This window comes from Bufo bufo, chromosome 1, assembly GCF_905171765.1.
Source record: "Bufo bufo chromosome 1, aBufBuf1.1, whole genome shotgun sequence".
Classification (NCBI taxonomy): Eukaryota; Metazoa; Chordata; class Amphibia; order Anura; family Bufonidae; genus Bufo; species Bufo bufo.
Genome location: NC_053389.1, coordinates 722,639,334 through 722,655,050, shown reverse-complemented (window position 1 = coordinate 722,655,050; position 15,717 = coordinate 722,639,334). Strand labels below are relative to the sequence as shown.

At 46.4% G+C, this 15,717-nt stretch overlaps 1 protein-coding gene across 1 annotated transcript in view; it reads left to right on the top strand.

Annotated features, from left to right (window-relative positions):
- BLM (BLM RecQ like helicase) overlaps positions 1 to 15,717 on the top strand; it is a 128,405-nt gene that overhangs the window by 80,533 nt on the left and 32,155 nt on the right. The window contains exons 10-12 of the mRNA XM_040414371.1: positions 1,013 to 1,126; positions 5,413 to 5,511; positions 9,122 to 9,270. Of these exons, the coding sequence (XP_040270305.1) occupies positions 1,013 to 1,126; positions 5,413 to 5,511; positions 9,122 to 9,270 (362 nt within the window). The remainder of the gene's footprint in view (positions 1 to 1,012; positions 1,127 to 5,412; positions 5,512 to 9,121; positions 9,271 to 15,717) is intronic.

Sequence of the window (15,717 nt, the reverse complement as noted above, 5' to 3'; positions counted from 1 at the left end):
GTACCATAGTTTGTAAACGCTATAACTTTTACCCAAACCATTTTTTTTTTACCCAAACATTTTTTTTTTATCAAAGACATGTAGAACTATAAATTTAGAGCAAAATTTCTATATGGATCTCGTTTTTTTTTGCAAAATTTTACAACTGAAAGTGAAAAATGTCATTTTTTTGCAAAAAAATCGTTAAATTTCGATTAATAACAAAAAAAGTAAAAATGTCAGCAGCAATGAAATACCACCAAATGAAAGCTCTATTAGTGAGAAGAAAAGGAGGTAAAATTCATTTGGGTGGTAAGTTGCATGACCGAGCAATAAACGGTGAAAGTAGTGTAGTGCCGATTTGTAAAAAAGGGCCTGGTCTTTAGGGGGGTATAAACCTGTGGTCCTTAAGTGGTTAAGAGTTGACATGATACTTTTTTGTGACACAGATTTTAAGTCTGCACATGGAATTATCCAAGCCATATGCGCTACATCATAGATCCCCACTGGAGGCATTATACATGGAGTTTAACATGGAACACAAGCTAAAATCCATGCTAGAAGTTATCATCTAAACATACCCTCACCTGGCCATACTCAGTGACCATTTTCAGTCAGCATACTTTGGTGGTATTGCTACCCAAACGCCGTTTAATGAGCTGCAGTACCAGACACTACCCATTGACTGATGTGGCAGTGTTTTTGAAAGGACCTTGCCAGGTTGTTCTAATACTCAACAGAAAATCCTGCTAATGTTTGGTACCAGTCATTTCAAAAACAGAGTATGCAGCAGATCTTTGTGTCTGATGATGCTTCCCAGCAATGGGCAGACACTTGTCACCCTCTGTTGAAATCAAATGCCTGTTCAATCGAGTTGTGTGTCATATGAGTAGCAACGAATGCATCTAATGTCTGTGGCTTACTTGTAAATAGGATATTCAGATTCTTTTCATTTGAAACTGCAGAATGGTAAAGACACACACGGCCCTGATTTAACTTAATATCATATTAACTGTTAGTTGGTTCTATCTAGATTCCAGCCACGTATCTTACTGGAGATAAGACGGATGCCGAAGCTTCCAGTATTTACTTGCAGCTCTCCAAAAAAGATCCAATTATAAAGCTGCTGTATGTTACCCCAGAGAAGGTAAGTATATGCCAGTAAATATATATGGCAATACAGTAGAATAACTTTATTTTGTTTTTATTATTATTTATAACAGTTTAATGGGTTTAGTATCAAATACATAATCAGTATCTGATCTGGAGGGTTCCAACACCCAGAATCGCCACTAATTAGCTGTTTGAAGAGACTAGTGAGCGTTCTGGCCTCTTCACAGCTCACCAAGTACAGCGCTGTACATTTTATAGTTGCTGCTCTTGGTACTGCAGCTGAGGTCCATCCACTTGAATGTGACTGAGCTGCACATAGGCCATGTGACCGATGGATGTGATATCAGTGGCCTAGGAAGACAGCTGATCAGTGTCACAGTCCCTCAGGTGACTGTCAGGAGATCGAGGAAACTGGCTGAGCGTGGAGGAATGTAACAGCCTCCTTGATTTCTCTTTATTCAGTGTTGATAGGGTTAATGACCACTTGCCTTTTCTCAGCTGTTGCTCAGTGGTCATCACTTCTACCCTTGATAGTCTGACCCCACCCTTCTGACTGTGGTAGATGGCTTCATTTGGGTTTGGCTGAGCTGGTGTGAGTTTGTCTTTGGTGTTCCTGCTCGTCCGTCTCTACAGAAGTTAAGTGTCGCGTTTGTGTTTGTTATATTCCCTGTTATTTGTATCTGGGCCTGAGCCAGAGACTTCCATTTGTCTATCTGGGGAGGAATGGGCGGTCTTTGGTCCTAACCTTTTCCAGGGCCTTATAGGGATATAAAGGCTTAGGTATCCTGCTTATAAATAGTCCTACCTTCAGGGTCTGTTCATATTGATAGGTAGTTAGCGCCCGGATTAGGGTTGTTTAGGAGGTGACCTGTTTCTTCCCTAGGTTCCAGGCCCAGTTACTGTTCCCCCTTCCCTCCTGTATTCAGTGTGGAGTTTCCTCCCCACACTGATCGTGACAATCAGATATTGATGACCTGTCCTGAGGATAGGCAATCATTGTTAAACTCCCTGAAAACCCCTTTAATATAGATGAATAAGGCTGTTTTCACATCTGCATGGTTCATGTCTGCATCCGTTATGAACGGATCCGGTTGTATTATCTCTGAAATGGCCATGACGGATCTGTCATGAACACTATTGAAAGTCAATGGGGGACCGATTCATTTTCTATTGTGTCTGAGAAAAAAGGATCCGTCCCCATTGACTTTACAGTGCCTTGCAAAAGTATTCACCCCCTTGACTTTTTTCTTGTTTTGGTGCCTCACAACCTGGAATTAAAATGGATTGTTTGAGGATTTGCATCATTTAATTTACAGGAATTAACCACAACTTTGAAGATGGTTGTTTTTTTTTTTTTTTTTAATTGTGAAGCAAACAACAAATAGGACAAAATAACAGAAAAAGTCAATGTGCATAACTGTTCACCCCCTTAAAATCAATACTTTGTAGAGCCACCTTTTGTGGCAATCACAGCTCCAAGTCGCTTTGGATAAGTCTCTATGAGCTTGCCACATCTTACCACTGGGATTTTCGCCCATTCCTTCTTGCAAAACTGCTCCAGCTCCTTCAAGGTGGATGGTTTGCACTTGTAAACAGTAATCTTTAAGTCTGACCACAGATTTTCTATTGGACTGAGATCTGGGCTTTGACTAGGCCAGGGATGGGCAAAACTGCGGCTCTATAGCTGTTTTAAAACTACAACTCCCAGTATGCCCAGTCTGCCTACAGCTATCAGCCTACATCAGGGCATGATGGGATTTGTAGTTTTACTACAGCTGGAGAGCCGCAGTTTGCCCATTATTGGACTAGGCAATTCCAACACATTTACATGTTTCCCCTTAAACCACTCAAGTGTTGCTTTAGCAGTGTTCTTGGGGTCATTGTCCTGCTGGAAGGTAAACCTCCGTCCTGGCCTCAAATCACGCACAGAGTGGTACAGGTTTTGCTGAAGAATATCCCTGTATTTAGCACCATCCATCTTTCCCTTAACTCTGACCAGTTTCCCAGTCCCGGATGGGGTTCTTTGGGTGATGTGATGTGTTGGGTTTGCTCCAGACATAGCGTTTTCTTTGATGGCCGAAAAGTTTAATTTTTGTCACGCCCTGCCCTGTGGGTGTTCTGAGGAGATCTGTTAGAGTTGCTGCACGTGACTCGATTTGACAGTTTGTTTTGTTGTGGGTTTGAACTGAATCCCACCTCCTCCCCCCAGGTGTTGTTCTTTAGGTAATTGGTGAGGCTATTTATTCCTCCTTCTCCCTATAGCCTATGCGGGTTTTAGTTCTGCCTTGTGTGAGCTCTGGAAGTTTGGTGGATCGTCTGCTCCAACACATCTCTAGATAAGTCCTTTTCCCTTTTTCCTTCTGTGTCTGTTTTTACTAGGCCTCTAGGGTGACGCTAGCTCCTTCGGTTGTTGAAGAAGCTGGGTGTCTCTTTCCCTCTTCCCTACAGCTGAGGGTTTGGTTCAGTTTGTTAGTCTTAGGTACGTGGGCATGTGTATATCTACTATTGAGATATGCACATGGGCATAGCAGCTTAGGGAAAGTGTTTTAGGGATTTCTTGGAGGTTACCCCTTTTGTTCCCTAGCATTTGGGGCCTAGTCAGTTGTTTTGTTTGCCTTGTCGTGTTCTGTTTCCTTCCCTTATCTTACCTACCGTGACAATTTTAGTCTCATCAGACCAGAGCACCTTCCTCCATTCATTTTGGGAGTCTCCCACATGCCTTTTCGCAAACTCACAACGTGCCTTTTTGTTTTTTGCTGAAAAATATGGCTTTATTCTGGCCACTCTGCCATAAAGCCCAACTCTATGGAGCGTACGGCTTATTGTCGTCCTATGTACAGATACTCCAGTCTCTGCTGTGGAACTCTGCAGCTCCTCCAGGTTACCTTTAGGTCTCTGTGCTGCCTCTCTCATTAATGCCCTCCTTGCCCGGTCAGTGAGTTTTGGTGGGCGGTCGTCTCTTGGCAGGTTTGCTGTTGTGCCATGTTCTTTCCATTTCGCTATGATAGATTTGATGGTGCTCCTGGGGATCATCAAAGATTTGGATATTTTTTTATAACCTAACCCTAACTTGTTCTTCTCAACAACATTGTCCCTTACTTGTTAGGAGAGTTCCTCAGTAGTCTTCATGGCAGTGTTTGGTTAGTGTTCCCTCTTGCTTAGTTGTTGCAGCCTCTGGGGCCTTTCATAAAAGGTGTGTATATGTAATGACAGATCATGTAACACTTAGCATCGTTTCACTAATTATGTGACTTCTGAAGGTAATTGGTTGCACCAGAGCTTTTTATGGGCTTCCTAACAAAGGGGGTGAATACATAAGCACATTCCAATTTTCTATTTCTAAACAATAGTTTTATTTATATTTTTTTTCTCATTTTAATTTACCAACTTAGTGTTCTGATCCATCACATAAAATTCTGATCAATAAAACATTGAACTTAATGCTGTAATGTAGCTAACAAAATATGAAAAAAGTCAAGGGGGGGGGTGAATACTTTTGCAAGGCACTGTACATTGTGAGTCATGACTAATACGTCTTGCTCCGCACCACATCGCGGACAGAAAAACGCGATGGGGATGCAACCAAACTGAACGAAATGCATTCTGCTGCTCTCTGTTTCGTTCAGTTTTGTCCCCATTGACAATGAATGGAGACAAAACGGAAGCGTTTCCCTCCACTATTGAGATCCTATGACTGAGCTTACTAGCGGAAAAAACGCTGGTGTAAAAGTAGCCTAAAATTCAGTTATGTAAAAGCATTGTCCAGCTTTTTTTCTTTTCTTTTTTTTTTTTTTTACTTTTTAAAATTTCAACCCCAGCCTGCTGTATCTGGGAAAAAAAACGTTCTCCCTGCAACTCTGTTCTGGCTTCCTTCACTTGTCTTCAGTCACTGTCTGTAAACTTCCAGATGCATGGTGTCAGGTCACGTGCGCCATGACTAGCCTCAGCAGTAACCTGTCTCCATGTTGCCTGTGACCCGTCAGAAACATGTCACTTGGGGGCACATCACCGCTGAGGCCAGTTATTGGCTGCAGCAGGACATGTGACCCAGTTTATCATGAAGTTTACAGATGCACACTGGAAGACTAGTGAAGGGAGCCAGAACTGGACGGGGGGCAGAGGGTGAGGTTTGTTTTTGTGTTTTGTTTTTTTGTTATATATTTATTTATTTTTCTGTGGGATGAGACAGTAGATCAGTTGATCGCAAGTCCAGCTTCAAACTGAATAGAGGTTATCATGGGGAGACACTGGAAGAAAAAAACTTTGTGTCTGAACCCTGTATTGTTTATGTAAAAAAGTTATTTTGTGTTTTTATCAAAGGTTTGTGCAAGCCCCAGGCTTATCACCACAATGGAAAACTTGTATGAACGTCAACTGCTGGCACGATTTGTCATTGATGAGGCTCACTGTGTAAGCCAGGTAAGCTATGCTGTGCATTAGGGCTCATTCAGACGACCGTATTGCAAATTGCAGTCTACAATACACGGGCACCGGCCTTGTGAACTCCGTGCTGCGGATGCGAACCTATTGACTGGAAGAGCTGAACAGATTGATATATACACTTATGGGAAAATATTCTGTATACAACCTGTAATGTAGTCATTTAAATTCCTGCTCATTCTGGGCTTTGAAGTCCAAGAGATGGTCCTATCAGTGATTGACAGCCTTCCCTCTATGACTGTATATAGAGATAACTGTCAATCACTGATAGGACCGCCTCCTGGACTTCAAAGCCTAGAATGTGCAGCAATTTCAGGGCTCCAGATGGCGACCAAAATGGTCGCAAATGCGACCTAGAATTGCTAAATGGCTTTGTAGTCTTGTCGCTATTTGCGCCTAGACCCGCTGCTGCTCTGCCGCTTTCACAAACTGACATGGCACGCGCTGCTCTCAGCGCGTGCCATGTTCTCAACAACACAGGGGAGGAGGCGGCAGTCCCTCCCCCGTGTACTGCTGCTGCCACCAATGGGCTGATGGCAGGGAGGAGGAGGGGAGGGGCTGTGGCCACTGCTCCACCAAAGAATATGGTTTATGCTTAATACAAACGCAGGCTGCGGGTGCTGGACATATCCCATACCCGGCACCCAGCCTCTATGACTGCACGTTGCGATCCGCCGCTATTAACCCCTCAGGTGTGGCATCTGAGGGGTTAATAGCGGACGATCGCACAACCCCCCCCCCCCCTCCCTCCCAACCCCAGTATTATAAAGTAGAATCATTTGTGGCGCAGTGCGCCCCCATCCCCCCCCCCCAAGTATTATGATTGGTGGCAGTGGCAGTTACGATCGGAGCCCCAGCAGTGTAAGCCTGGGGCTCCTATCGGTTACCATGGCAGCCAGGACGCTATTGAAGCCCTGGCTGCCATAGTCTGCTCCCTGCTGCTGTGTGCACAAAGCACAGAGCAGCAGGGACAGTGTGAGGTCCTATTCACCCTGATAAAGCTCTATCAGGATGAATAGGACAAGGGATGAAAGATCCCAGGTTCTAGCCCCTAAGGTGGTAAATAGGTATTAAATAAGAAGTAAAAAAAAAAAGAAACACCAAAATATTAAGTTTAAATCACCCCCTTGCCCAATTTTACATATAAAATATAAACAATAAAAAAAATTGCATATCGCCACGCCCGAAAAAGTGTGAACTATTAAAATATTTAAAAATATCTCCTATGCGGTGAATGCAATAACAGAAGAAAAAAAAGTGCTATTTGTCTTTTTTCTTTTTTTTTTTTTGACATCTTGTCCCGACAAAAATTTGGATCGGACTGTTCTATTATGGTCCAGACGTTCCATAAAATGTGGAATGCACGTGGCTTTTTTTTTTTTTTTTTTTTTTTCCCGCGTGGTATCGAGTATTGCAATACTTCTTTATGGTATCGTTTAAGCCCTAGGTTTTTTTTATTTATTTTTTAGTTTCAAAAAACATTTATTTGGTTTTTGAGAAAGTAAGCAAGAAAACTTACAGAATAAAAAACTTTCAAATGAAATACAGAAAGAAAAATAGGCATTCAAGGCATATATACACTTATTCAAATATCAGTATATTCATAGTAGATGAAGTTCCGTCAAACCCAGGTGAGGGCAACAAGTATCAGAGAGGAACCCAGACATCAAGTGGGACTCGACAAAAAAGGTCACAAGGAAATACTGTAGCGCAAATCTGGGGCATAGGAGGAGGACAGCCAAGGATCCCAAACCCTTTCAAATGAACAGAATGTGTCGGTGCGTATGGCAGATGGTTTTTCACATTGGAGAATTTTGTTAATCCTGTCGAGCACCATTTGGAAGCTAAGAGTATCCGTACGCCACTTAAAGGCTATATGGATCCCGGTAGCCATCAGTATGTGCTGAGAAAGTTTAAACTTGGCAAACGTCAGCCAATGTGGTTTATCACCCAATAGGCACAAGGGGAGTGTCATAGGGTAGTTACATTGTAATACTGTAGACAATAGTGTGGTTGTTTGGGTCCATAGCCGTCTTACAATCGGGCAAGTCCACCAGATGTGGAGCATAGATCCCTCATCCCCGCAGCCTCTAAAGCAATTAGGAGAAACCTCCGGGTAGATACGATTGAGTCTAGTAGGAACCATATAGGTTCTGTGGAGTATTTTAATTGAGGTTTCAGCCAATGTGACCTGCCAGGATCCTTTTGTAAGGGTTTGAGATCTTTGATACCATTTGGGGAATGAGGATTCCTGTTGCATGTCCTCCTCCCAGGCCTTCATATAGGGCAATTTGACCTCTTCAGGCACGTAACAAAGCAAACCATAAATGCGAGAAAGTAACCCCTGTCTATATAGGGAATAGGTAATTGATCGCTCAAAAGGGGAGAACGAGATGTTCCCATCTGACGCTTGTAAGGACTTTAAGAAGGAAAACACTTGATTCATACGCATATATTCCCCAGATGGTGGAGAGTGAACCTCCTTGAAGTTGTCAATTGATAACAATTTACCTCTAGATAGGAACTTGTGAAGCGAACATAATCGATTGTTTAACCACCATGAGAAGTTGCGATGTTGTAGACCCGGGTAGAACAGTGGATTTCCTAATAGATAAACTAGGGGGGAGGGCTTGGACTGAAGATTATTCTTAAATCTAACAGATCTCCACAGGAGCAGTGAGTAATGTGAAAGTAATGAGGACGATTTTATAGTATGCGGAATGCTGCCAACATTCCAGATCAAAGCTCTCCAGGAGTAGGGGGAGAAACTAGAGGCCTCCATTTCAATCCACAAAGGATGTAGTTTCGGGTCTAGATGGGTTAAGAACATTTGGGCTAATCTAGCAGCTTTATAATATTTTATAAGATCAGGGACAGATAACCCCCCCACTGACCTGTGCCTACACATAATAGATTTGGCAATGCGAGTTTTTTTTTTTTTTTTTATTATGCCGTAATTTTATGTATTTTAAATTTGGCGACAAGTTATAATTAATCTTTTCCCTAAACTATTCATCAATCTGCTCAGCTCCTCCTTCCTCCTGCTCTATAACATGCTGGCTGCCTTCAGCTCAGATACCATGTTCAATGCAACAGGTTCCCTTTTTTTTTTTTTACGCACTTATACAGCGCTGTACAGACATTAGCATCAAGCTGTCCGCAATGGGGCACACAATCTAAGTTCCCTATCAGTATGTCTTTGGAGTGTGGGAGGAAACGGAGTACCCGGAGGAAACCCACGCAAACATGGGGAGAACATACAAACTCCATGCAGATGTTGTCCTTGGTCAGATTCGAACCACCGTGCTGCCCAGTCCCTTTAACCAAAACCACCTGAACTCAGCATTTTTTTCCCCCAGATATATTAGTGCATATAATGTCCATCATTAAAATAAAAATATTAAATATGCCATTTAATTGGCAATTATTAATTACAATTGCTGAAATAATTTCCTTTGAAGCAGTTAATTTGCAATCAACACATTCACTATGTAAGTTTCAGTATGCAAACACTATGAGAAGAAGGTAAAAGGTTTTACAATTTTCTCACTTTTTTTTTTGTTTTTGTTTGCATTTTTGTATCCAACAGTGGGGCCATGATTTTCGTCCAGACTACAAAAGACTCAACATGTTGCGTCAAAAATTCCCTTCTGTACCAATGATGGCTCTTACAGCAACAGCAAATCCCCGTGTCCAGAAAGACATTCTTAATCAGCTTAAGATGACCAGACCTCAGATGTAAGTCTGGCATGAAGTGGATGTTGTGTGTGTTAAGGTGAATTTACACGTGCAGAGGTGAAGGTGCTTATTTAAGTGGAGGTGAAGTGCTGCATTTATATGTGACTATCACCTCCACTGTATGAGAATGAGCGATGGCTGTTGCGATCACTCGGCCTCATACAGCTGTATTGTTTCTGGACAGCAGATCTCTGTTTAGACAGCACGATCTACTGCCCAGAAAAATGATAATCTACTCGTCTGCACGAATGACAATTTTACCCAATGAAGAGGAGTGTTGAAAAATATCTCCGTTCAAGGAGTACGGTCACGCGAGGAGCGATCCCTTCCAATCAGTGTTCTGGAGTTGAGGGCGATTCTGCTCTCTGCGGCATTGGGCCAACCATCTCAGGGGTTGTCCGGTGCAGGTTCAGTCCGACAATTCCACGGCGGTGGTGTACATCAATCGCCAGGGCGGCACCCGGAGCCCAGCAGCAATGACGAAGACGTCATTGATTCTCAGCTGGGCGGAGAAACATGTCGGCAGTTCACATCCCCGGTGTCGACAACTGGATCGCAGACTTCCTCAGCCGGGAGCGTCTCGATCCTGGCGAGTGGGCTCATAACCCGCGGCCATCTGCGAGAGGTGGGGTCGGCCGGATGTGGATCTCATGGCCTCACGGTTCAACAACAAGGCTGAGGACTTTGTCGCGCGGCCTCTTCCTCTCATTCTACGTCTTCTCTGAAAGATCAGGTCCGAGGGACTGCTGTCATTCTCGTGGCCCCAGATTGGCCGTGCAGGGTGTGGCACCCATCCCTAGTCCCCCTTCTCACCGATTAACCTTGGCATCTTCCTCTTCGGGAGGACCTGCTGTCGCAGGGGCCGATCTTCCACCCGAATTTAGGGTCGCTACATTTAACGGCATGGTTGTTGAAGCCGCCGTACTAAAGCTTGTAGGTTTTCGGATGCAGTGGTCTAGACCATAATTCGGGCCAGGAAGCTGTCGTCTTTCAGAATCTACCACCGGACCTGGAAGTCCTACTTTAGTTGGTATGAGCAGCGACAGCCGTCTCCCGTTCGCTTTTCTTTGCCGCGTATCTGGTCTTTTCTGCAGACGGGCATGTATTTGGGGCTGGCTCTCAGCTCTCTCAAAGGGCAAAAGTCGGCTCTCTCCATTCTTTTTCAGTGGAATTTAGCTTTGCTTTCGGCGGTTCGGACTTTTCTGCAGGGGGTGGCACATGCTGTGCCCCCTTTCCGGCCTCCGTTGGGTCCTTGGGATCTTAATCTAGTGCTAAGCTCTGTCCAGTCTTCACCCTTTGAGCCTTTGCAGCAGGTGTCGCTGCACTTCCTGTCTTATAAGGTGGCTTTTTTGGTTGCAATTACTTCTATCCATAGAGTGTCGGAACTCTCGCTTTGTCATGTCGGTCGCATTTCTAGATCCTCCATCAGGATAAGGTGGTCCTTCGCCCTGTGCAGTCCTCCCTGCCGAAGGTGGTGTCGGCATTTCATCTAAATGAGGAGATTATTCTCCCTTCATTTTGTCCGGACCCGTCTCATCCTCAGGAGCAGTTGCTCCATACCCTGGATTTGGTACGAGCCGTTCGTGTCTATCTGTCCCAGACGGCATCTTTCTGGTGAACGGATTCCCTGTTCGTGATTCCAGAGGGGCCAAGACGAGGGCTGGCAGCTTCAAAGACTTCCATTTCCCGATGGATTAGTTTGGCTATTGTAGAAGTGTACCGTCTTAAGGACTGGGCCCCGCCCTTCCGGATGACTGCTCATTCGGCACGGCAGTGGGGGCCTCTTGGGCGGTACATCGCAGGGCTTCAGCCCTTCAAGTGGGCAAGGCGGCTACTTGGTCGTCTTTGCATACTTTTTCCAAGTTTTATAGAGTGCACACTTTTTGCGCATCAAATCAATACCGCTAAAAAAGTATTGATTGGGTATCGATAATTCGATACCCGCTACAACCCTAGAGTGCAGTACTCTACTATCTTCGTCAGTCCCATACAAAGTGATTGTAGCAGCAGGGCACATTCTTTACCAGTTGCCTCATTCATTTTGGATTATGAGTAGAGTTGAGCGAACACCTGGATGTTTGGGTTCGAGAAGTTCGGCCGAACTTCCCGGAAATGTTCGGGTTCGGGATCCGAACCCCATTGAAGTCAATGGGGACCCAAACTTTTCGGCACTAAAAAGGCTGTAAAACAGCCCAGGAAAGGGCTAGAGGGCTGCAAAAGGCAGCAAAATGTAGTTAAATCCCCTGCAAACAAATGTGGATAGGGAAATGAATAAAAATAAAATAAATAAAAATTAACCAATATCAATTGGAGAGAGGTCCCATAGCAGAGAATCAGTCTTCATGTCATAGATGAGAATCAGGCTTCACGTCACCCACCACTGGAACAGTCCATTGTCAGATATTTAGGCCCAGGCAGAGGAGAGAGGTCCCATAGCAGAGAATCTGGCTTCATGTCATAGCAGAGAATCAGGCTTAACGTCACCCACCACTGGAACAGTCCATTGTCAGATATTTAGGCCTAGACAGAGGAGAGAGGTCCCATAACATAGAATCTGGCTTCATGTCAGCAGAGAATCAGGCTTCACGTCACCCACCACTGGAACAGGCCACTGTCAGATATTTTTAGGCCCCGGCACCCAGACAGAGGAGAGGTTCATTCAACTTTGGGTTGCCCCGCAATATAATGGTAAAATGAAAATAAAAATAGGATTGAATGAGGAAGTGCCCTGGAGTACAATAATATATGGTTAAGGGGAGGTAGTTATAAATGTCTAATCTGCACAAGGGATGGACAGGTCCTGTGGGATCCATGCCTGGTTCATTTTTATGAACGTCAGCTTGTCCACATTGGCTGTAGACAGGCGGCTGCGTTTGTCTGTAATGACGCCCCGTGCCGTGCTGAATACACGTTCAGACAAAACTCTGGCTGCCGGGCGGGCTCCAAGGCATAAAAGGCTAGCTCTGGCCACGTGGACAATTTGGAGACCCAGAAGTTGAATGGGGCCGAACCATCAGTCAGTACGTGGAGGGGTGTGCACAGGTACTGTTCCACCATGTTAGTGAAATGTTGCCTCCTGCTAACACGTTCCGTATCAGGTGGTGGTGCAGTTAGCTGTGGCGTGGTGACAAAACTTTTCCACATCTCTGCCATGCTAACCCTGCCCTCAGAGGAGCTGGCCGTGACACAGCTGCGTTGGCGACCTCTTGCTCCTCCTCTGCCTTCGCCTTGGGCTTCCACTTGTTCCCCTGTGACATTTGGGAATGCTCTCAGTAGCGCGTCTACCAACGTGCGCTTGTACTCGCGCATCTTCCTATCACGCTCCAGTGCAGGAAGTAAGGTGGGCACATTGTCTTTGTACCGTGGATCCAGCAGGGTGGCAACCCAGTAGTCCGCACACGTTAAAATGTGGGCAACTCTGCTGTCGTTGCGCAGGCACTGCAGCATGTAGTCGCTCATGTGTGCCAGGCTGCCCAGAGGTAAGGACAAGCTGTCCTCTGTGGGAGGCGTATCGTCATCGTCCTGTGTTTCCCCCCCAGCCACGCACCAGTGATGGGCCCGAGCTGCGTTGGGTGCCACCCCGCTGTGAACATGCTTCATCCTCATCCTCATCCTCCTCCTCGTCCTCCAGTAGTGGGCCCTGTCTGGCCACATTTGTACCTGGCCTCTGCTGTTGCAAAAAACCTCCCTCTGAGTCACTTCGAAGAGACTGGCCTGAAAGTACTAAAAATGACCCCTCTTCCTCCTCCTCCTCCTGGGCCACCTCCTCTTCCATCATCGCCCTAAGTGTTTTCTCAAGGAGACATAGAAGTGGTATTGTAACGCTGATAACGGCGTCATCGCCACTGGCCATGTTGGTGGAGTACTCGAAACAGCGCAACAGGGCACACAGGTCTCGCATTGGAGGCCCAGTCATTGGTGGTGAAGTGGTGCTGTTCCGCAGTGCGACTGACCCGTGCGTGCTGCAGCTGAAACTCCACTATGGCCTGCTGCTGCTCGCACAGTCTGTCCAGCATGTGCAAGGTGGAGTTCCACCTGGTGGGCACGTCGCATATGAGGCGGTGAGCGGGAAGGCCGAAGTTACGCTGTAGCGCAGACAGGCGAGCAGCGGCAGGATGTGAACGCCGGAAGCGCGAACAGACGGCCCGCACTTTATGCAGCAGCTCTGACATGTCGGGGTAGTTGCGAATGAAATTCTGCACCACCAAATTCAGCACATGCGCCAGGCAAGGGATGTGCGTCAAATCGGCTAGTCCCAGAGCTGCAACGAGATTTCGCCCATTATCGCACACCACCAGGCCGGGCTTGAGGCTCACCGGCAGCAACCACTCGTCGGTCTGTTGTTCTATACCCCGCCACAACTCCTGTGCGGTGTGGGGCCTGTCCCCCAAACATATGAGTTTCAGAATGGCCTGCTGACGTTTACCCCGGGCTGTGCTGAAGTTGGTGGTGAAGGTGTGTGGCTTACTGGATGAGCAGGTGGAAGAAGAGGAGGAGGAAGCTGGGTAGGAGGAGACAGGAGGCAAAGAATGTTGCCCTGCGATCCTTGGCGGCGGAAGGACGTGCGCCAAACAGCTCTCCGCCTGGGGCCCAGCCGCCACTACATTTACCCAGTGTGCAGTTAGGGAGATATAGCGTCCCTGGCCGTGCTTACTGGTCCACGTATCTGTGGTTAGGTGGACCTTGCCACAGATGGCGTTGCGCAGTGCACACTTGATTTTATCTGATACTTGGTTGTGCAGGGAAGGCACGGCTCTCTTGGAGAAGTAGTGCCGGCTGGGAACAACATACTGTGGGACAGCAAGCGACATGAGCTGTTTGAAGCTGTCTGTGTCCACCAGCCTAAATGACAGCATTTCATAGGCCAGTAGTTTAGAAATGCTGGCATTCAGGGCCAGGGATCGAGGGTGGCTAGGTGGGAATTTACGCTTTCTCTCAAATGTTTGTGAGATGGAGAGCTGAACGCTGCCGTGTGACATGGTTGAGATGCTTGGTGACGCAGGTGGTGGTGTTGGTGGTACATCCCATGTTTGCTGGGCAGCAGGTGCCAACGTTCCTCCAGAGGCGGAGGAAGAGGCCGAGGCGGCAGCAGCAGAAGAGGTAGCAGGGGGAGCCTGAGTGACTTCCTTGTTTTTAAGGTGTTTACTCCACTGCAGTTCATGCTTTGCATGCAGGTGCCTGGTCATGCAGGTTGTGCTAAGGTTCAGAACGTTAATGCCTCGCTTCAGGCTCTGATTGCACAGCGTGCAAACCACTCGGGTCTTGTCGTCAGCACATTGTTTGAAGAGGTGCCATGCCAGGGAACTCCTTGAAGCTGCCTTTGGGGTGCTCGGTCCCAGATGGTGGCGGTCAGTAGCAGGCGGAGTCTCTTGGCGGTGGGTGTTCTGCTTTTGCCCACTGCTCCCTCTTTGTCTTTTGCTACGCTGTTGGCTCGGTCTCACCACTGCCTCTTCCTCCGAACTGTGAAAGTCAGTGGCACGACCTTCATTCCATGTGGGGTCTAGGACCTCATCGTCCCCTGCATCGTCTTCATCCCTGACCTCCTGTTCAGTCTGCACACTGCAGAAAGACGCAGCAGTTGGAACCTGTGTTTCGTCATCATCAGAGACGTGCTGAGGTGGTATTCCCATGTCCTCATCATCAGGAAACATAAGTGGTTGTGCGTTATTGCATTCTATGTCTTCCACCGCTGGGGAAGGTCTAGGTGGATGCCCTTGCCAGCAGAGTCTTCAAACAGCATAAGAGACTGCTGCATAACTTGAGGCTCAGACAGTTTCCCTGATATGCATGGGGGTGATGTGACAGACTGATGGGCTTGGTTTTCATGCGCCATCTGTGCGCTTTCTGCAGAAGACTGGGTGGGAGATAATGTGAACGTGCTGGATCCATTGTCGGCCACCCATTTGACTAATGCCTGTACCTGCTCAGGCCTTACCATCCTTAGAACGGCATTGGGCCCCACCAAATATGGCTGTAAATTCTAGCGGCTACTGGGACCTGAGGTAGTTGGTACACTAGGACGTGTGGCTGTGGCAGAACGGCCACGTCCTCTCCCAGCACCAGAGGGTCCACTAACACCACCACGACCATGTCCGCGTCCCTTACTAGATGTTTTCCTCATTGTTACCGTTCACCACAATAAGAAAAATATTATTTGGCCCAATGTATTGAATTCAAATTCAGGCCTTTTTTTTTACAGACACCTGACACTATCTGGCTATCTATTTAGGTACCGTATTACACTAATACAGGCACAGCAGTAATGACAGATTTAGCTGAATATAAATTTGAGGCCTATTATTTAGGCGCTGGGTGACAGGTATACGTTTACGGACAGAATTAGACTTGGATCTGCACAGTAGCGTGTGTGTGAAGTTATTGAGAATTACCCGATCAGCACCTTGAATCTAATATACCCTTTTAGGGATAGATTTAAAGTAGGCCTGA